Raw genomic sequence first — 22,497 nt, 5'->3', positions numbered from 1 at the left:
TAAATCCCATATAACAGTCTCAATAAGAAAATCAACCATGGCCAACCATGTTTATTATAGGGTTTATGGTCATATTGTGACAAAAATTGTCTCTTGGTCCAACGTCGCATTGAGACAACCATGGTCATCCATGGTCAACCATGGTTCAATGTCACATTATGACAAATATTCTCTCAATATGAAAATCAACCATGGTCAACTGTGGCCAAGCATTGTCCAACGTTGCATTGTTCCAAAGATTTTCTCAATATGAAAATCAATTATTGTCAACCATAGTCCAACATTGCATTGTGACAAAGATTGTGTTAATATGAAAATCATCTCTTGTCAACCATGGACAAACATGTTTACTTTAGGGTTTATAATGTTTATCTTCGGGTTTATATACCTCAGATTTATAATAGGATTTTCTCAATATGGAAATCAATCATGGTCAACCATTTTCAGCCATGGTCCAGTGCCGCATTGTGACAAAGATTATCTCAATATAAAAATCAATGATGATCCAATGTTTGATTGTAACAAAGATTGTCTCGACATTACAATTAATCATGGTCAACCATGGTCACATTGTGACAAAGATTGTCTCTTGGTCCAACATCAAATTGTGACAACCATGGTCATCCATGCTCAAGCATTTTGCAATGTCGCATTGTGACAAAGATTGTCTCAATATGAAATTCAATGATGGTCAAGCATGGCCAACCATTGTCCAATGATGCATTGTGAAAAAGATTGTGTTAATATGAAAATGACCATGTCAACCATGTTTATTTTAGGGCTTATATACGTTGGGTTTATAATATTTATCCATTCGATTTAATATTATTCCCTTCGGTTTATAATTACTTTGGTTTTTAATATTAATCCCTTGGATTTATATATTTAATTTAGGGTTTATATACCTTCGGTTTATAATATTAATCCCTTGGGTTAAATATTATTCCCTTCAGTTTATAATACCTTGGGGGTTTAGCATTAATGCCTTGAATTTATATTATCAATCCCTTTGGTTTACAAATTGAAGTGTTCATATCACTCGGTCAAACATCACATTGTGACAACCATGGTCACCCATGGTTAACAATGGTCCAATGTCATTGTGAGAAAGATTGTCTCAATATGAAAACTAACCATGGTTTACAATGTTTATTATAGGGTTTATAATATTCATTGTTTATTATTAATAAATTATTTATTTCTAATATTATTATTTGCTTTTATTTAAATTATTTATTTTTATTTAAATATTTTAATTAATATTATTATTTAATTAATTTATTAATATTATTTTTTATTTTCATTTTTATTTATTATTATTAATATTATTAATATTTATTAATTATTATTATTATTAAAAAATAAATATTATTGTTTAGATAATCTTCGGCAAAATCACATAACCAATCTTTTGTCGACGCGTTTCGAACCAACCATTGTGGTTCATCGTCAGGACAAGTTGAAGAACCAATCTGGCCTAGCTTGCTTAAATAGAGGTGCAGAGACTCCAGGGTTAAAATTACCAACGGCTAATTTTGACCAATGACCCTAGTCAAATTAGTTAAATTAATATTTACCTATTTTATTATAGTTTTTTGTAACTTTAAAAAAACTATAATAAAAATAGCTATGATATCGATAATCATACGGGTAATTCTAAGAGTGAACGTATTAAGGTGTGTGATAATAATATGGGTCGGTCTAGTATTAGTAATAACAATTGTAGTGATAATTATATAGATAGTTTATATAAAGGTAACAATTATAATGATAATAATATAGATGATCTAGTTAAAAGTAACAGTGTTTTCGATAATCATAATGATAATAATGGTCGTCATTCTAAAGTATTAAAGGGGGTTGATCCCTTTAATTGTAAGGCTGGTATTATGAGATCCTCAAGATCCCTCTCTCGAGGCAATCAGGTGGTGAATTTGTCAAGCTCTTCCTTTCCTCCCGCGGTTTTTGATCTCTTAGGGAAGGGTCTTAATTTTGCCCTAGCGCCTCGAAAAATCCCTGTTGAAGACATCATCTGCGATATTGAGTATGGCATCAAGAACCTTCCTGATAAGATTAAAGACACGATTAGGCAAGATTGTGCCGTCACCCCGAGGAAGGCTAAGCCTCCCCGGAGCAATATCAGCAAGGCGGAGTTTGAAGCTCTTAAGAGCTTGAACCAGAATCATGATGTCGTGGTCTTAAAAGCTGATAAGGGTGGGGCTGCTGTTATCTTGGACAGAAAAGATTACAGGGATAAGATGCTGGACCATCTTTGTAATAGTGGTAGTTATAAGAAGCTTTCAAAGAATCCCCTCAAGAAGGTTTCCAGGGCGGTCGCTCTTGCGATCAAGTCGTGCAATTCCACGATTCCTCTAGCCCAGAAACTTATTGAGGGAAACCCCATCACTCCTAGAATTTATGGTCTTCCCAAAATTCATAAGGATGGGGTCCCCCTGAGACCCATTGTCAACACCATCGGTGGTCTGACTTACCTCTTGGCCAAATTCCTCGCCGCTAAGTTAAGACCCTTGGTTGGGCAAACTGAGTCCTTTGTCAAAGACTCAGCTTCTTTTATCGAGGATCTTAAGAGGGTTAATCTTGAGCCCGAGGACATTTTGGTTAGTTTTGACGTGGTCTCTCTTTATACTTGCATTCCTATCAATGAGGCCATGGCGGTTATTAATAAGCTGACCGACCCTGATACGGCTAAGTTGGTTGAGCTTTGCCTGACCTCTACCTTTTTCAGCTTCGAAGGAGAATTCTATGAGCAGACTTGTGGGGTTGCCATGGGCTCCCCCTTGTCCCCTGTGGTCGCTAATCTCTTCATGGAGGATTTTGAGTCTAAGGCTCTGGCCTCCTCTCGTCTCTTACCAAAGCTTTGGAAAAGATTCGTCGATGATACTGGTGTTGTCTGGTCTCACGGTCCTGATGAGCTGGATCGTTTCTTTTGTCACCTCAATAACCAATCCGCCTCCATTAAATTCACGATGGAGAAGGAAGAGAATGGTTGTCTTCCGTTCTTGGATGTCCTCATCTCGAAGAAGGCGGATGGTTCCTTTTCTCATCAGGTGTTTAGAAAGAAGACGCATACTGAGCAATACTTGCATGCCTCGTCACATCATTTCCCCGCTCAGAAGTTAGGAGTTCTTAGCACTCTTGCCACCCGTGCTGTGAGAATTTCAGATAAGGAGAGCCTGGAAACTGAGAAGGCTCACCTCCTTGATGTCTTTGAGAAGAATGGTTACAAGAGGCACCTCAGTCAAAAAGCCTTCCTCAAGGCCAGGAAGGAGCCTTCAACCCGAAAGGTTCCTAAGGATCATGTTCTAGGTGTGAACCTTCCGTACATCCAAGGGACCACAGATAGGATTGCGAGGATTCTAAGGAGGTATGATGTATCCGCAACTTTTAGACCTCTCAATACTATCCGTGGCTCCCTCAGGTCTGTAAAAGACCCGGTTGACCCTAAGAGCATGAAGGGTGTCTATATCATTCCTTGTTCCTGTGGGACCCCCTATATTGGTGAAACTGGTCGTTCTATCAATCAGCGGATCAGCGAGCATTCAGCTGACTTAAGACATGGGAAGACTATGCATCATGTTTGCATAGAGGAGGCTCAAGTCATTGCCAAGATTCCGCAGTTTCACCATCGCAAATTTAGAGAGGCCCTGGAGATTGAGAAAAGGCCGAGCAATCTTAATAGGGATGATGGCTGGAAGATTAGCCGTTGCTGGGTCCCAGCCCTGTCTTCCTAGCCTCCTCATTCTCCTTTGTGTTTTGTCTCTAGGTTTCTGTCCTCCTTGTTTCTCTTTTGGCATGTTTATCCTATTATTTTGGTGTATTTTACTCTTTCGGGCTTCCTGGTGAATTAGCCTTAACCTGTTTTTCATTCTTTTGGGCGGTCTTTTGATTAAATTCTGATTTTCCTTATTTCATTAGTATTCTATTATTTTCCTAGAATTGAGTTGGCCTTTAGCTTATGTCGAGTAATTAATTTTATTGAAATATTTATCATCAAACTTAATTAGAGATCTTTAAAGTGGGTTTATGGGTATATTATGTTAGATTAATAGTATTATCATCATAGTATTAATATCTAATATCAATAAGATATATTAATAGTATTTAATATCGTAATATTAAATTAAATATGGATTATTAAGGTATGTTTATGGGTATATTATGATAGTATTATCATCATAGTATTAATATTTAATATCATTACGATAGATTAATAGTATTAATATTTAATATCATAATATTAAAGATTTATCATCAAAATTAAATATGGATTATTAAGGTAGGTTTATGGGTAAGGTATTTTATTAATAGTATTAGTGTGAGTATATTTAAACTTAAAATATTAAGTATTTAACCATGGGGTCTTATAGATATTTACGATATATTGGTTTGGTCTTTAATAACCCTAATTTGAATTTTACCATAAGGAGCAAAATTCTAGGTAGAATTAAGAGTTAACAATTTATTTGGAATTATATATCATTTAATAAGCATATATAACTTATTAAAATTAATTTTGGAATAAACTTTATATGTAAATAATAGATAGAAATAATATATTCTAAAAATTTATTACCATTCTTACCATACCTATTAGGGTTTATTACTTTGTAGAAATAAATAAATGCGATATAACCGTTAGATTATTAGATAGGGTACTACTTAGAACTCTCTTATTAATTAATTAATATTAGACTTATTTATTATTTATATTTTTAATTAACGCCTTTATAAAAAAAGTTACAAAAAACTATAATAAAATAGGTAAATATTAATTTAACTAATTTGACTAGGGTCATTGGTCAAAATTAGCCGTTGGTAATTTTAACCCTGGAGTCTCTGCACCTCTATTTAAGCAAGCTAGGCCAGATTGGTTCTTCAACTTGTCCTGACGATGAACCACACTGGTTGGTTCGAAACGCGTCGACAAAAGATTGGTTATGTGATTTTGCCGAAGCTTATCTAAACAATGTTATGGATCACAGAAGTCTAAATTCCTTAAATAAATATTAATTAACACATAAATATTTGTTATTAATAAATAATAATTCATAATTATTATTATAGATATTATAAATGATTAACAATTAATAATAATAATAATAATAATAATAATAATAATAATAATTAAATCAATAATATTTATGAATAAATAATTAATTGTTAATTTATTATTAATAATTTATTATTTATAGTTAATTATTTTCAATCATTATTTAATTATTATAAATACTTCTTATTGATACTTATTATAATTAGTTAATTAATTAATCATAATAATTTTTATTTATCATCTAATTAATCATGATTAATAATTTATTAATAATAATAATAATAAATATTTAAGTATTATTAAATAATAAATATTTATTATTAATAAACAAATAATTTTATTATTAATAAGAAGAAATTATTATTATTTATTTATTATTATTATTATTATACTAATAATAGTAATAATAATAATATGTTTATTGTAATAGTTTTTTTGTATTATTATTTTTATTATTATATATTTATGAAGATGGTAGATACAAATGAAATTTTTGGTGTATATCAACCACATTTAATTAATTAAATTTGGTTGTCGTAGTTTTTACATTTAATTAATTTATATGCAAATCATATCCATTTTATTTTTTCAAATTTTAGTGGACATTATTTTTCCTTTTTGACCGTATTTTTTTTTTTTTTTAAGAGAGACACATGTCACTTACAACAAACATGTACTTATACATTAGGTCATACTAGATTGTAAAATGACCATGCTAGCTTAATAAGCGGACTGAGCAGAGGTAGACCAAATCTTTTATACAGGCCATGCAATATTCAAATGAAGTTATTAGCTATAAATATATGAAGGAGATTAGGGGCGTAGGTGAGGTAGAATTGGTTTTCAAATAGACCCGAGTTTGTAGATGTTACATAATCAATCAACCCAGACATTATACTTAATTCAAATTAACTGTAATATTGACCATTAGGAGATTTTTCATCGATAGAGCACACGAGAGAGAACACACATGATTTTTTGGATGAGAACCTGATAAGGGAGTTAAGATTAAAGATCACTAAGATATAAGGGACTTAACCTTAAACCGAGTTCTCTTGGGATGGTTCAATATTTGTGTGTTAAATGTGTGAAAGCGGGAAGTACTAATGTTTGATGAGAGACAATATGATTCATATCTGGGGCAAATTTACTTCAATGTATGTGATGACAAAGTTGCCACATACATAAAAATATGTTGTTGGTCATATAGAAATTGTGGGCTCAAAATTGAGACGTTCATGATCTTAATCTGTAGAGGTAATGAGGATTCATACCATTGTGGAGAAAGGCATTTAATCTTGAACATACTTTTATTCACTAAACTCAGTTCATCTTATTCCATGATTTTCTATTTAGCATAGTGCAAAAGAGTTTACAAACATTTTCACTTCATCTTAATCCACCATTTTCAGTTTAAGGAAAACTCTACCAACATTTCCCACACTCAAGTCAACATTATCTATACGCAAGAAACATTATAGCCAGGTAAAAGGAAAAAATTGTAAATGTTTCTATATTTTTTTAATAATAATAGTTGCATTTATTATGATAAAACAATTAATAATATAAATGAAAAATTAAATTAAAATGTTTTTAACATTGCCTTTATGAGATTAGTCTATATTCTAACTAGGTTTAGAGAATTTTAAGTTTTGATTAAATAAATAGTTTTAGTGGGAATATTCTTCCACTAATAAACCAACCGATAGAAATTATAAAAATTTACTAATGGTTTTTCAGTTTCAATAAAATGTCTCATACAAATATGCAATTCAAAAGAATATTATATAATTCTCCACCATCATTTCTATTTATTTCATTCCACTCTCTCCCTCCATCTGTTTCATTCGCCCTCGGCTAAATCCATTCCTTTCATTCCCTATCTGCAAGATCTATTTGTTTCATTCTAACCTTGAGCTAAATACTAACGCGAAAGAGTTGTGGGAACTTCAACCTGTTTTTGGGTTTCCCTACAAACAACAACATCGATTACAGTTACAACCTCATATCTACACTTAAGCAATCTATTGATATTTATTACATGAATAAATTTATGTATGAATCGTGGGATACTCTACCTTCTGTCAAGACCCGTTCTGATTGGTTTCAGTTTTCTAGTTTGGATGTACAATATGCGATCAACCTCTCCTACGACATTATTATATATCTGTGATTGGTTTCTCCTGCTTAGTACAACTCGGTTTTGTATCCTCAATTATTTATTTTAAGCGGAGGTTTATGGTCTGTATATAAATGTATTTCCCCCACTTCAATATAATCGTTTGTCTGGTTAGAGCGATGTTTGATCGCTAGATAATTAATTTTCTTTTCATATTTGAATAAAATTGTTTGCATTATTTAGGTCGTGGCGTAGTGTAATTCTTTTGAGTTTTGATATAATTTTAATATATTTTACATTTAATTTTGAAAGATCTGTAGAAATTGGTTAGAATTATAATTTTAATCTGTGTAATCTCGTAAATAATTATATTAAGCATATTTATTTTTGAAAATACTATATCTATTAATATTATAAAAAGTATATTTTAAGAAATTAGAAGCTACAAATATAGTATATACCGATATATCAACTACATTTACTAATGTGGTTGTGCTAGTAATAATAATATGAGTAAGTGGTCAAATAATTTTTTTTTATGAGAGCTAAGGATATAAATACTTTTCTAGAAAAGTTATATTATTTATACTGAGTAATTATATATATATATATATATATATATATATTAAATTCATTGACATTTTATTTCAACATTTATAGAAATTGTTCCCCTAGATCCGAGTGTTTGCGAGACAACCAAAGCAACTCCCCGGGCTCACTGTCAGCAGCCACCACCTAGCACGTCTCCTTAACCATGTGTTATTCATGACTTTTAATTCACCTCACTCGCACTTGGAGTCTCTATACTAAACTCCCCTTCTTTCTCGCTTATGTTATAAGGCAATAAAGACCACGGAAATTCTCTTCTCCAAGCATCATTCTCCCTTGGTTATTCTCTCCTGCACTCCCTTCGTCTCCTCTGGCACCAGATCTGCAAATGCTACCCTGCTGCCATCCAATGATGAATCATGAGAGGGGAAGAAGTCAACGTCCTTACAGAGGTAGAGGTCATGGACATCACCTCACAACCTTAGACGAAGCCATTGCTGTACTTATGTTTGATTATAGCATCCAAATATCAGTAAGGAGAGAGGTTCCTTCCTTGGAGGAGGCAAAGACTTGTAGAGGTTGTCTGACACTCTAGGCTCTCCAGAACCGCCTCGCCTAGTATCTTAAGGAGAGAGCCCATGTGAAGATGAAAGTGTATGGCTCCATAAATTAGCTCTTTTCACACCAAAGCCATTCCTTCTCCTCACTCAAATTCTTGGCCATAGACCCCTTATCAAATTTCCATCGAACATACCATCCCCCACTTCATCTGCTCCCTCTCCCTCATACTACACTCCTATCGACCCCTCATCTCTGCTTATCATTAGCGCTCTCGTGGCCCATCCCTTACCCTCCCACCCTTTCATCCCTCCAATTGATAACACCCGTTCCCCCTCCCCTCCTTGCCCAAGTTTCTATGGCTATTGCATCTTGGATGGGTTCCCGATAGATGTTGGAAATGTGTAAGCCAAAGGTAGCACTTAGGTTCAGCGTGGTTGTAGCATGGCAACTAGGCAGTTCTAATGTGACAAAATCTAGTGCTATAGTGTCATGATGATTGTTAGGTTGGTACTCTCAATTCGGCCTTGCTCAATGGAAATCTCACAACCGTGTTCATTTTGGTTTCGCTAGCGAATATGTGACACGGAGCGTCAAGGCATGCTGATGTTTTTTGGCATCTCAATAGTATTGGTCAATTAATGAAAATCACTCAAATGATACATCTTATTCTCATTCTTTTTTAACATTTGAGTTTGAATATAAGACTTTCGGGCTCAGGGTTTTCCTTATTGCGGCAGAGTATTTTAGTTCCCATCTCTAGTTTCCTCACATAATCCAAAGAATGCACTCATGGTTGTAAACTATGTACATTTTTTCTTGTTAACATAATCTAAATATGTTTTCTTACCGAGAAAAACATTTATAGAAACAACTGTATATTTGAAATTCAGTACAAACTCTTTAAATGAAAACATGATAAAATATTCATTATTTAAAATTTCAAACATTTTTTCCTAAGTCATAAAACATATTTTTATGTCAATGAATTCATTCAATATGCAATTTTCTAAGTACTAATGATCATATAGTATGTAAAAATTGGCCTATACTCAAAATCTATCTATGAAATTTTAATCTAAGACCAACTAGATACTAGAACTCACACAAACCAATTAGTCTATATTTCAAAAATTACTTTCTTATATTTTATTATATATATTTGGTAGATGAATGGTATTACTATTTAGTTCAATATATTTTTCTTAATCTTAATAGATAAAATTTGATGTTGGTTGAGACTAAAAATACTCGTCTTAATTAACATAGTAATAATCATCAATTTAATAATTAATGATATTTAAAAAGATTTATTTTTTCCTCATAAACAAAAATATATTTATATTCATATTTGAAGAACGAAATAAATATATGTTTTATTCAAGCCAGTAAGCCTAAAATAAAATTTATGAGTATTGTCTTCAAATGATTTTTGGAAAAAAAATATTGGAGAATTTAGCAACCTCCCATCGTTCTATAGTCATTAAAAGACTCAAATTATGAAAAAAGTAAAACGTGAAAATCTATAATGAGATGTAACATGGGGCCACAATCATTGAGTAGTACATCACATAGCAAGGTTATACATCATCTAAGATGACATAAATAGTGTTGTTGGGCTATTCTTTAATAATAATTTTAGATTAAACATTTCGATGGATGTATGTGGTTCAGTACCTAGTATTTTTTGTCGCTTACGTTGAAATTCTCTATTAATAACATTAAATGGATTCATTGTAAATCCATAAAAGGGCCATTAGTAAACTTGCATGACATAATTTTTTTTGCTAAAACCTTTTATGTCTAGTATATTCTTTTACCAATAAAACCCCTTGCTCTACTCATTCTTGATGAGCAACCTAGGTCAACCATGGTTAGAATGGTCAAACATTGTGAACTAAGGTCTTTATGGTTGAACATTGTTAACCATTGTCAATATGAATAGCCATAATCTATCATAGAAAAGTATGGCCAACCATGAAAAAATATGTCAATCCATGTTCTTCCATGATTAACCAAACATTCAACCAAGACTAACCATGGCAACTTGGTTGACCATAAGCAATCATTGTGAGATGGTTGACCATAGTCAACATTATCAAATAGTTAATATAGTCATACATTGTCATCACATTCAACACAATCAACCATAATCAACATATCCAACATAGAAAGCATGATCAACCTTAATGAACCATAGTCAACTTGCTCAAGCTTAGTCAACCATGTTCGACAATTACTGAAACATCTCAACTACAATCAAGCATCATTAACATAATCAGCATGGCCACCATGATCATCCATGGACATCCATGGTCAACCACTTGATCAATAAAAATCAATGTGTTCAACCATAATCATCTATTGTTAAACATTGTCAACCATGGCCATCCATGTTCACACATAATGAGTTATACTCAACCAGATTCAACCATGCTCTTGGAAGCACATCCATTCTCGAATAAGGTAACCATGTTTAAGAATGAACAAGAAATCCAACCATAGTCAAACATCTAAACAATTTTCAACCATGGTTAACATGATCATTAATGGTTAACCATAGTTAACCATCATCAATAAGTGTCAATTGTTGTTACCAATGGCCTACCATGATCATCTATGGTCAATCCTCATCCACCCTTTATAGCCATGGTCAAACTGCATTAACCTTCTTAGCCATCATCAACCATCATGAAACATGGTCATCCATAGTCAACAACAACCAACCTTAATCAACCTTACACAATCATATGTTCACCATAGTCAACCATACTCAACCACAATCAACCTTGATTAGCAATAGTCAACCACTATACACCATAGGAATCTTGGAAAGTAATTGTCACATAAGAATAAATATGGCCATATCTCTTTCAATAGTGATCTCCATGGCTTACATGGTCACCCATATGTAACATATCGACCATGGTCATTTTGGTCACGTAACAATTGATGACAAAATTAATGATAATATTGAATAAATATTAATGATAAAATTAATATTTTGAACCATTATTCTAACATAAAATAGAAATATCGAGATTTTGAATGATACATAGATTGCATGAAAAAAATCCTAATAGTAAACAAAAATTATCTAGCCATGTCTTATCTGGACATCTATATTCATGTTTTCTCTTCTGACTTATTAGTTCAAAAACCTAGAGCAACGCCTACGCATGTATGTGGCTGAGAGAGATTTTGTTTGTGGACCTCAAACGGCAACTAATTTCTTAATGAATTGAACAGCTTTTGAATCATCAAACCAGCTTCCTCCAACATTTTTGATGATATGATCTGTTGATGCGTTACTTTGCAGTATTCATGGATGTGTAATAATCCCTCATTAACCCTGCCTTGCGATTGACGACTACTTGCTGCTCCTTTTTTGATTCTTGATTACAACATCCAGGAGTTGGAACATGGCCGTTGCATTGCGGCGATGGAGTGCATGTAGCAAGCTGTCCTGTTGCCGACTTCTGAATGGATGAATGGAAATAAAATGGATGTGAAGCGGTTGGAACATGGCGATTAGGTTGAGGAGCAGCAACCACATGTACGGGGCTCCGATCAAGTCGAGAAGGACCATCTCCTCCAAGTGATTTCCATCTCCCTGTTGCAGTGGTTTTAATGGAAGAAGGAACATTGCTGCTTAAACGAAGTCTTGGCGGAGTTGGAACATTTTGGTGAGGTTGAGGCACCGAAGAAGCAGTAACCACAAGTACGGGGGTTTCGTTAAACAATAACGTAGTCATGAGTAGGGCGATAGCAGCAACCGCAAGAGAAGACACGGTAGCTTTCATTTTCATCAGCATTGGCATCATCATCGTTGATCAAGGAAGCCTCTTGTATACTTAATCAATGTTTGGAAAGGCGATAAGTATTGGGGATAAATGGAATTTTTGGAAAGGTGATTTGTTGTTGAGTTGTATTAGCAGATGGAATATTTCATGCATACATACAATACAACATTCAGATGGAAGTATCGTCTATAAATATATGAGGAGAGGGGACGGAGCGAAGGCAAACCCGGGTTTTTACTTGTAGACAGACCGTGCAATTTTCTGATGAACGTATCGGCTATAAATATACGAAGGAGAGGGGCGGAGGTGACGCTCAACCGGGTTCTTAAGACAAATTCAGGTTTGTATTGTTGTAATGTATTGAATTCAAATTAATTGTAATATTGACAATAGATTCTTCATCCGTCGAGCATACGGAAGAGAACAGACACCATTGTAATTGTATTATTGACCCTGAAGGATTCTTCGTCCGTAGAGCACACGGGACTTAAGCTTAAACCGCATCGTCCTTCGATGGTTCAATCTTTGTGTCTTAACTGTGTGAATCCCGGGAGGCCGTTCATCTCCATTGTTGAATGGACTTTAGTTCATGAGATGACAAAGCTATCACATACAGAAACTGCGGGTTAGTAATTGAGGTGTTTATGATCTTAATCCGTCGAGGTAACGAGGATGTATACGATTGCCAAGAAAGGTATTTAACCTTGGACATACTTTTATTCACTCATCTCGGTTCATCTTATTACACGATTTACTATTTAATAGAGGCCAGAAGGGTTCATCTTATTACGCGATTTACTATTTAATAGAGGCCAGAAGAGTTGGCAAACATTTTCGTTTATCTTTAATCCGTCATTTTGTCTTTAAGACAAACTCTAGCAACATTTCCCACAGTTGGTCAACATTATCTATACACGCGAGACATCATGGGCTGGGAAAAGGCAAAAGGAATAGACTCTAGCAACAGTTTTTATATTTTCTTAATAAAGTTTAAATTTTTTTATTTTTTTTTCTCGTTAAAACTATACTATTCTATTATATACATGAACAAGGAAAACGTTTACAGTCACTGAGTCATACTGCCAAAGGCCACGGATGGCACTTTGGACTGAAAGTTATCAGAGAGAGCAGCCCACTGAGGGGCACCACAACTGAGACAAACCGCCCGCGCAGGGGCTTTAAACCACAGAGGTGCTACCAGAACAAAAATTAACAACCCGCGAAGGGGCTCAAAAAAGAACCTTCATCAGGATCCCACGCAGGGGCATCAAAAAGCCTTCAACATGATTTCTTTTGAACGAAACATACACAGCAAAAACATACAGTAGGACAATATAACAAACCTAGAGAATCATGGGTGGACCTGAGCAACGCCTGAGCGAGTGTTGCTGAGCGAAAGGACGGCTAATCGTCCGGCTTCTCCTCGATGATCCTGCACCAGCCGTATCCTTCAGGGAGAGGATCTTATTCTTTCGTGTCCCGCGAGGGAGAAAGTGCTGCCTGAGTCTGAGGTGGGTTGACGACATGCTCTGGGGCTGCCTCTGGCGGTCCGTCGACGTCCTTTGAGCTCCCTGCCTGGTGCTTCTTCTTGTTGGGGATTTCCTCGCCCTCATCTTGAGGTTCTTCAAGGAAAAGGACCGAGACGTGGGCGTTGATGCGGGATTTTTCCTGGGAGCTGTTGAAGGAGAAGATGGCAGTGCCAAAAGCAGGTAGAGGTGCCGAGTCCGAATCTGGGCTTCTAGAGTCCATGAATTGGCTTGATTGGATGGGATTGGCTTCTGCAACTTGATGGAAAAGGCATCGATAGCAGCGGGATTGGGGATTTGCACCTGAGGGACGAGAAGACCCACCTCGGCTAGAGCCTCGACGGCTGAGCAGGCGCTATCGAGGCCTGACCATTTTTGCAGAAGTAACAGGGGGAAAGAACAGAGCAGAATAGGAGGAATTGGAGGAATTGAAGCGCCCTCCACCCAATCTTTCAAACTTGTTACAGCATTCAGTTGACAGAGGATTGGCGTGAGCGGTTGCTCCGTGAACCATAGACCAAGCAGATGCACACTTCGTAAACCATATACCAAACTCAAGATTCTGAGCACGAACCAACACATTGCAATCCACCCCCTCACCTTTCTTAAGCTCTTCATCTCTTCTTCGAACTCTGCATGCCATAACTGCACGCTGTGATCGCACCTGAACCCCAGATAGTGCATTGAATTGCCGTCCATGAGAACCCACGCTTATATTCCTTGGCGGCGTTTTGCATTCAATTCTTGTCTTAGGCTTGAGGCAGCACATGGCTTCCATGTGGCTCCTCGCCTTTATTCGTAGTGTCACCCGCATCCGGGGAAGCAGCATCTCTTTGAACCATCCTAGCGAAGTCCTGAGCCTGGGCATTATTTGGTATAATAGTCGTGGTTCCTGCAAGGAGAGTATGTTCATTATCTGCTCCTATGTTAGCTAGGAGGTCTGCAACCTTGCTGCCCTCTCTTTTTGTATGATTGAAGGTGTTGACCCTGTTGCTGCGGAGAGCTTGTTCGATGGCTTCTAGTCTGGCTGCGAGCCTCCAGCTATCTGCGATTTTTTTTGCTTGTGAGCCATTCTGCAGGCGCTTGGCCATGTTTATGAGAATCTGAGAGTCTCCTTCCACTATCAAGGGTTGGAGGTTGAGATTCCATGCGAGAAGGAGCCCTTGCCATAGGCCCTCAAGCTTAGCTGAGTTGTTGGTGTCCCAACCCAGGTTTCCGAAGTATATCTGCAGGGGGGTGCCTTCATGATTCCTCATAATACCTCCAAAACCAGCCATTCCAGGGTTGCCTTTGGAGGCACCATCGAAATTGAGCTTATAAGAATGCTTAGGGGGAGCGGTCCAAGTGCCTTTGATTGTACTGCTGCTTTTGGAGGGTTTGATCTTGTGTAGATCCTGAGGTAGGTGCAGTTGCCAGTTGCTTAGAATGCCTTTCTCGATGTCTAGAGATGGAAGATCCTCCTAGGTCCAAGAGTGGAGCAGTAGCATCTCGTTGAGGTTCCCACAGAGCCTGTTCCATATGTCTTCGATTGTAGAGCACTGATTTTTGAATATACGTTTATTCCTTTCCTTCCATATACCCCATAAGATGAGTCCAGGGATCATGTTCCACAGACAGTTGAGAAGCTCGCCCTTATAAGGATTCTGCGGCCATTGTCTTAAGGAGTTGGTTATGTCATTTTCTGTTCTGCATCTTTTTTGACATCTAAAGCTTGCCTTTTCCCATAGCTGATTGGCTAGGGGGCAGGTGTCCAGGAGGTGTTGGAGAGTTTCCTCATTTTGATTGAAATTGAGACATATAGATGGACCATGAAAATTTCTTCTTCTTAGTTTGTCCTAGGTGAGGATTCTTTTGTGGCTAACCAACCATAGGAAGTAAGAGACTTTGGGCCAGGATCCAAGACCCCATATTTTGCTCCAGATTGGATCTGAAGGGGTAGTGATGTTGCAGATTATCTTGTAGGCCTCTGAAGTAGTAAAGGCACCCTTTGGTCGGTATTCCCATCTTAGGATGTCATTGCCTTCGTCGTGTCTGATGCTTCTTTTTCGGAGCTCCTTCTCCAATTCCTTGATATCCCGTAGGTTTGTGATGTTAATTAGCTGATTACCCTGTTTCCATTTCCTAAATCCGTGCTCCGTTTCCTGCTCCCAATAGTGATGGATTTTTTCTTGCTGCTGCTCTAGCCTAACGAATTCCGGGGGTGAATGGAGAATGTGGGTGAGCTTTGGCAACTGGCTCCATGCATCTGTCCAGAATCTCGCAGTCTTGCCGTCCCTGACCTCCCAAAAATTGTGCTGCTGAATTAACTGGAAGTGTTGTTTGGCCGCGTTCCATATTAGCGAACCTTTTTCCGTGGGGGTGAACCGGATGAGCTCCTCCTGAGGTCTGTTATTAGCATATTTAGCTGTCCAGATTCGTGCCCAAGGTTTTCCTGGATTTGTGATCTAGTGCCACCATATTTTGGCGCTCATGATGGAGTTGCTGTGCTCCGGGTCTCTCAGTCCAATACCCCCTTTGTCTTTCGGTAAACAGACTGTGGGCCATTTGACTAAAGCCCATTTACGATTAGTTGCCGAACCTCCCCATAGGAAGCTACGCTAAAGATTAATGATTCTTTTTAATACCCATTTGGGCGCTGCAAGGATTGAGAAAAGATACAGGGGCATTGCCTGAAGGACAGACTTAATGAGCACTACCCGACTGGCCAGATTAAGAGATCTGTGTGTCCAAAGGTTAAGTCGAGATTCAAGCTTCTCAATGAGGGTTCGCCATGAGGAGTGCTTTATGGCTGAGGCAGTAAGGGGGGCTTCGAGGTATTTGGAGGGGAGGGAGGCTGTGGGGAAGCCTAGGATTCAGGCAACCGCCGTCTTAACAGGAGGAGGTGTGTGAAAGAAGAAGATCTGCGATTTGGTACAGTTGACATCGGTGCCTGAGGCTTCAGCGAAGTCATTGAGCAGGGATTTGAAGCATGAGGCTTCCTGGACCGAGGGATATCCAAATAGCATGGTGTCATCAACAAACTGCTGATGAGAGGTAGTAGGGGTGTTGTGTACTCAGAGGGCTTTGAGATGGTGGGAATGGAGGGCATGTTTAATGTGGCGGCCAAGCCCTTCTGCCATAAGAACAAAGAGGAAGGGGGATAGGGGGTCCCCTTGCCTAATTCCTCTTGATGGTTTGAAGGGGCGGGAATGGGTCCCATTCACAAGGATAGAGAATTGAGTGGAGTTAATTAAACTCATGATCCAACGAATCCACATAGAACAGAAACCAAAAGCCTTTAGCATTTGCTGAATGTAAGTCCAGCTGAGTTTATCAAAAGCCTTAGAAAGATACAGCTTAAGAAGCATACCTGCCTGTTTTGATTGTTTGAGCGTGTGTATTATCTCGTGCGTGAGGAGAATGCCGTCCATGATCTGTTTTCCTTCCACGTAACCCGACTGTTCTGGTGATATGAGCAGAGGCAACAGGGGCTTTAACCGGTTAGCGACAACTTTGGATATTACTTTGTAGATGACATTACAAAGAGCAATCGGCCTGTATTTTTCGGGAGTAATCGAATCCTCCTCTTTGGGGATGAGGGCAATGAAGGTGGAGTTGAGAGAGGGAAGCAACCAATGGAGAGCTCTCGATTCTTCAACAATTTGCCAGAATTCCTGTTTTATCATCTCCCAGAAAGTGTGAAAGAACGTGGTGGTGAATCCGTCCGGTCCAGGGGCTTTTCCTTCCTTAAGCTGGGACATTGCCTTGTCCACCTCCTGAGGCTGAATTGGGCAGAGGAGAAGCTCATTATGTTCCTCCGTAATGATCATTGGCACATTGTTGGTAATTCTTTCAATTGCCTGTCGCCTGTCTCCCTCCGGCTCTTGAAGGACTTGATTGAAGTGATTGAGAAATTCCTCCTCAATTTCCTCATGCTTTTCTACTTTTACCCCTCCTTGCTTTTGGATGAAGGGAATGCTATTGTGCATTCTTCTTTGAATAGTGGTTCTGTGGAAGAATTTGGTATTTCGTTCGCCCTCCTTCAACCATCTAATTCTGGATTTTTGCCTCCAGTAAACTTCCTCCTGCTTCTGCCTTTCCTCAAGCTGTCTGTGGATACGTCGTTCCTATTCCAAGGTCACTTCAGTGTGTCCCTCTGTGGTTACTCTTTGTTGGAGGTCCATCAGTTCCCGATTTAGTTCTTGTTGCGCTCTAAAGATATCTCCAAAGGTTTCCCTGTTCCAGCGCTTTAGGTGATTTTTTAGGAACCTAAGCTTCTGTTGGAATTTATACATCTTAGACCCTTCTGGTGGGATAAAGGAGGTCCATGTAGTTTTGACAAAGTCTTTAAACTTGGGATGCAAGAGCCAGAATCCTTCGAAGCGAAAGGGCCTTCTGGTCAGATCACCTGGTCATTGCCATTGGAGGGCAATTGGCCAATGGTCCGAGCCGGTGTGCGGAAGAATTGCGGTTGAAATGTCTCCCCCAAGGTGAACCACGTTATCTGAGATAAGGAAGCAATCTAGTTTGGAAGCGATTTGGTGTTTTCCCGCTCTGCGGTAGCTCCATGTGAAAGTGCCATTGCAAAAAGGCATGTTTATGAGGGAAGTGTTTTGAATGAAGTCCTTGAAATGGATGTTTTCTTGTTCCAATCTATTCCTCCCCCCGATCTTCTCCTCTAGCTTGGTAATCATGTTAAAATCCCCTCCGATAATCCAGAGTGGGTGCCTCCTGTTGTTGTTTAAAGCCTCTATGGTGTCTAGAATCGCAATTTTCCTTCCTGTATCCTGCGGGAAATATACATTTGATAGATTTCCATGGATGTTCGTGCCCAAAATGTGGAAGGCTGCCTGTATGAGATGATGAGAAGCATGGAAATATGAGAGATTTAACGCTTGAGTATTCCATGCAATGGCCAGCCTTCCTCAAGCTCCAGAGGCATCTACTGCTACCGAACGACATCCTGGCCATGCTTTGGAGAGTATGCTACCTAAAGTAGATCCGTTGCATTTGGTTTCCTGGAGAAAGCATAGTTGCGGCTTTTCCATTTTAATCATGTTTTTTAACATTCTGAGTTTCCCTGGGCTATTGAGCCCTCTTAAGTTCCATGATACAAGCTTCATGGTTCAACTATTAGCAGAGGGTTTATAGTACTTTGTCAATTTTGCATACCTGCCTGAGTCTACCAGGAGTTTCCCAATCTCAATCGTTCTCTGTAGATCTGTTCTTCGTCCTCTCTTTTTGGTTTCTTTTGGGGGGTGGTTTCCATCCCACTGGCTTCCTGGCTGTATACCTAGTTGCTGCTGCTGATAAGCTCTCGAAATGACCACTTCTAGCTTGCTGAGTTGGGTTTCGGATATGCTGTCATATGCTTTCTTTTTGCACGCTAGCTCTAGTTCCAGAATGTCTAGGCCATTCAGATCTATGCTTTCTGATTCTTCTTCCATCTGTTGCACTTGACTGCTTCCTTCCACATTAATCTTTGAGCTTGAAGGAGGATCTAGCTTTCCATCGACTTCCATGTCCTTGCATTTCTCTGTCGATTCTTTCAGTTCTCCTGAGGGGATATCATTGAAGATTATGGGGGTTTGGCGTTTGGAGGGGGAGTCTGAGGGGGGGGGAGGGGAGGAGCAAGAGGGAGGGGCAGGGTTAGGCTCAGAGATCAAGGGTTGTTCATCAGAGGATTGAGCGAGGATTTGGAAACTATTCTTAGTAGCTGGGCCATGGGTACTATTTTGCTGGGGCTTATTCCCATTTGAGGGTTTCTTGTGCGCTCGCCTTCGGCTAGGGGCTTTGGTGAAGCCGTCCTGGGTTGCAGAATCAGAAGGGTCAGGAGAAGTGGCTTTGGTATTTAGGGGACAGTCACGAAATAGATGCCCAAGAGCGTGGCATTTCCTGCAACGGAAGCGTACATCCTCATAGTCCAAGGGTTGAATCCACTCCTCGTCACAGTGGGAGAGACTTACCGATTCTGGCAAGGCTTCATTCAGGCGCATGAAGACGTAGATGCGAGCATAGGAAATGAATCTGCGCAGTTTGGTTTCTTCTGCAGTCCCGATGTACTCCCCTAGTCCATTTCCTATGTTCTTGAGAATGTCCTCATCCCAATATTCATCTAGAAGTCCATACATTCTGATCCAGACTGGCGCCCAAGTGAGATCTTCCTTATCCGGGTTGAATCTTGGTATCCACTCTCTCATATACAGGCCCGCTGAGTTGAAGAAGTAGGGCCCGGTTCCCAGTATCCTGTGTTTGTCTTCAAGATAGTAAAAAATTGCTGTGAAAAAACCCTTTGGCCCTAGCTACAGAGTAACGTCTCCTTTGGGCTTCCATTTCACTGCGATCCACCCGTATAAGGCTCTTTCTGTCAGCCAGAACCCTATAAACTTCCCAATAAGGGCATGATCCCTCATGAACTCGATTCACGCATCAATCTTGTGTCCAGGTAGCTCTATTCGTGGCTGTTCTTTGGTTATTGGTTTGCATGTTGTCGAGGAGACCTTCTGGATTTCCTCCGGATTTTCCCCTCTGTCTTGGGTGACGCTGGCTTGGTCCTTCCATCCTCCTGTCTTCTTGTTTTCCTGCTGATGCCTGTTCCCATTGATCAGTATCTCCCTGTCGACCGATCCAAAGAGGAACGCCTGCTCAGGACCGTGCTGCGATGGGGAGGGCTCTAACGCCCTCCCCTAAGGAGATTCCATTAAGCTACTCTAGTACTCTGCTATTCCGCTGCGCCACAGTTGATTTGGTCTGGTCTGTGAACAGATCCAGTGCTGTACTGCCTGCGCCGTCGATACTTTCCTCAGAACCCTAATCGCTCCGTAGTGGAACAATCTACCTCAAAATATAAGTTACACCTGCTACTCCATAATAATAATAATAATAATAATAATAATAATAATAATAAAATAATTATTATTATTATAAATAAAATAACTAAATTATATAGAAGAATTTTTAGTATTTAAAAATTAATAATAAAAATAAAAGTGGTTAATCGTATAGATTTTTATTATTATTATGGTGTAAACTAAGTATTGCGGTACATTTCTTGGGAGTTCATATTTTTTATATTTAGAATGTTCACATATATTGTTAAAAGAACTTTTTTATTATTATAATAATAATATATATACCAAATATGTAAACTTGTATAATCAAGTTTTTTTATTAAAATATTAGATTTATTATCATTTTAATTTTAACATTTACACAAACCATTGCATACATATGTGAAATTCTATATAAATTCCTTAAATTCAAATATTATAAAATCTCTAATATTTAAAATTTCAAATACTTTTGTAATAACTTAAAATCCTTTGATTTCCATTATTGTTGGCCCAGTGTAAAGCATTAAGGATTTTCATTATTGTGGCCCGGTCTAAAGCATTGTATCTGTAGCTTGATGTCGCTGCAAGGTGGACATACTTTCTGATCAGAGATTTTGATAAATTGTATTGTGCTTCAATTGGCCAATAAAGTTTGGTACAACAAATAATGATTCAGAGAAGCAGATTTATTTAGAGATTTTTTTTCTTAAGAATGTCTTGTGAGATTTTTTTTTTCTTAAGAATGTCTTTTCAAAAATTTCCGCGGAAATGCCTTCTTAAGTTAGGATCTCAAAGCACTGTTGGCTGGTTGCATACATTCTAAAGGATTTTAAACATTCTACATTGTATAATAGTATTATTTCCATCTTAGTAAATAGGGGATTCTCATATATGTCGAGGATTAACTAGATATGCAAGAAGCCATTTGGTAATGAGATTTTTGTTTAAATGTTGATAATCATATAGATTGAAAAAAATTAATCCAAAACATCTTTTGGGAGGATAACATTAATACTAATAATTTTTTTTTTTTTTTTCTTTTATAATTTTCTCTATCAAAATGACATGTGTGTAACACAGAATAGTTAAATCTAACACAGAGGTGAATGGTATTGGTGTGGAAGTTGATCTAAGTTCTTGAGATTAGTTAAAATAACCTCTAAGATAAATAAATCTATGATGAAAGTCACTTGTGATGCCGATATAGAAATGTAAATGCAAGATAAATCCTTATCACACTTGAAAACTATTAGAGTAAATTGATTATATATAAATATCTAATTTAAAATTAATGAAATAATATTTATAAATTTTATTATATAATAATATTATTTGATATTTTTAAATCTTAAAAAATATTATTAAATATAATAAATGAAAATGTCTTTTCTTATCAATCTAAAAAATGGTGAAATTTTGGAAAAACATATGTATTTAACATTTTACCCACTCGAATTGGATTTTTTTGCTCTGCAACGAACCCCAATGGCTAGGCGACCATGAGGTAGACAGTGCGGAGAAACCAAGACGGACAATGGAGAATCAAGCTAGACAAAAAAGGCAGGCACTGAACTGAGAGTAACAGTAATGAAGGATGAGGTCAAGAGGGGAGAGATCCCCTCCTACCGATATGCAGCGGCAGCCGAAAGACAGAACAGTCATTTGGTAGTAGGAAAGCAGAATGCAGGCCCTGTTCTTGGGGCGACCTGGTAGGCAAGCAGAAGGGGAAAATGTTTGCCTTGTGCAGAGGAGAAACCATGGTTTGTAATCCCGCCAAACAAACTAGAACGGTACAGAAGCTACATGAAAGATCATGCCCTAATCTGCAAGATCATTGGAGTCTGGCGGTCCGAAAAATACCTCACCATATGGATCTAGCAAAAATGGCAACCCCTAGGTCACATCCAGCTAAACCTAAGAGCAAAAGGCTTCTTTACGGTAATCTTCTCAAACCTGCAAGACAAAGAACTAGTGTTTGAAAATGGCCCTTATTTCCATTATAATGCTCGTTTATTCATGAGATAGTGGGAAGAATGTTGTAACCTGCTCAAAACTCCGA

At 37.7% G+C, this 22,497-nt stretch overlaps 1 protein-coding gene across 1 annotated transcript; it reads left to right on the top strand.

Annotated features, from left to right (window-relative positions):
* Window positions 1-1,889: 1,889 nt before the first annotated feature.
* Window positions 1,890-8,162, top strand: LOC149183249 (uncharacterized). Its single transcript, XM_089414887.1, has 2 exons — window positions 1,890-2,321; window positions 8,031-8,162. The coding sequence occupies exons 1-2, from the start codon at window positions 1,890-1,892 to the stop codon at window positions 8,160-8,162; spliced, it is 564 nt and encodes a 187-aa protein (XP_089271013.1).
* The last annotated feature ends 14,335 nt before the right edge of the window (window positions 8,163-22,497 follow it).

Source organism: Pinus tabuliformis, chromosome 3_2, assembly GCF_031772625.1.
Source record: "Pinus tabuliformis cultivar Carrire ecotype Pingquan chromosome 3_2, CPIR1, whole genome shotgun sequence".
Classification (NCBI taxonomy): Eukaryota; Viridiplantae; Streptophyta; class Pinopsida; order Pinales; family Pinaceae; genus Pinus; species Pinus tabuliformis.
Note: the sequence above shows the minus strand (reverse complement) of the source record. Positions and strands in the feature narration are given on the sequence as shown.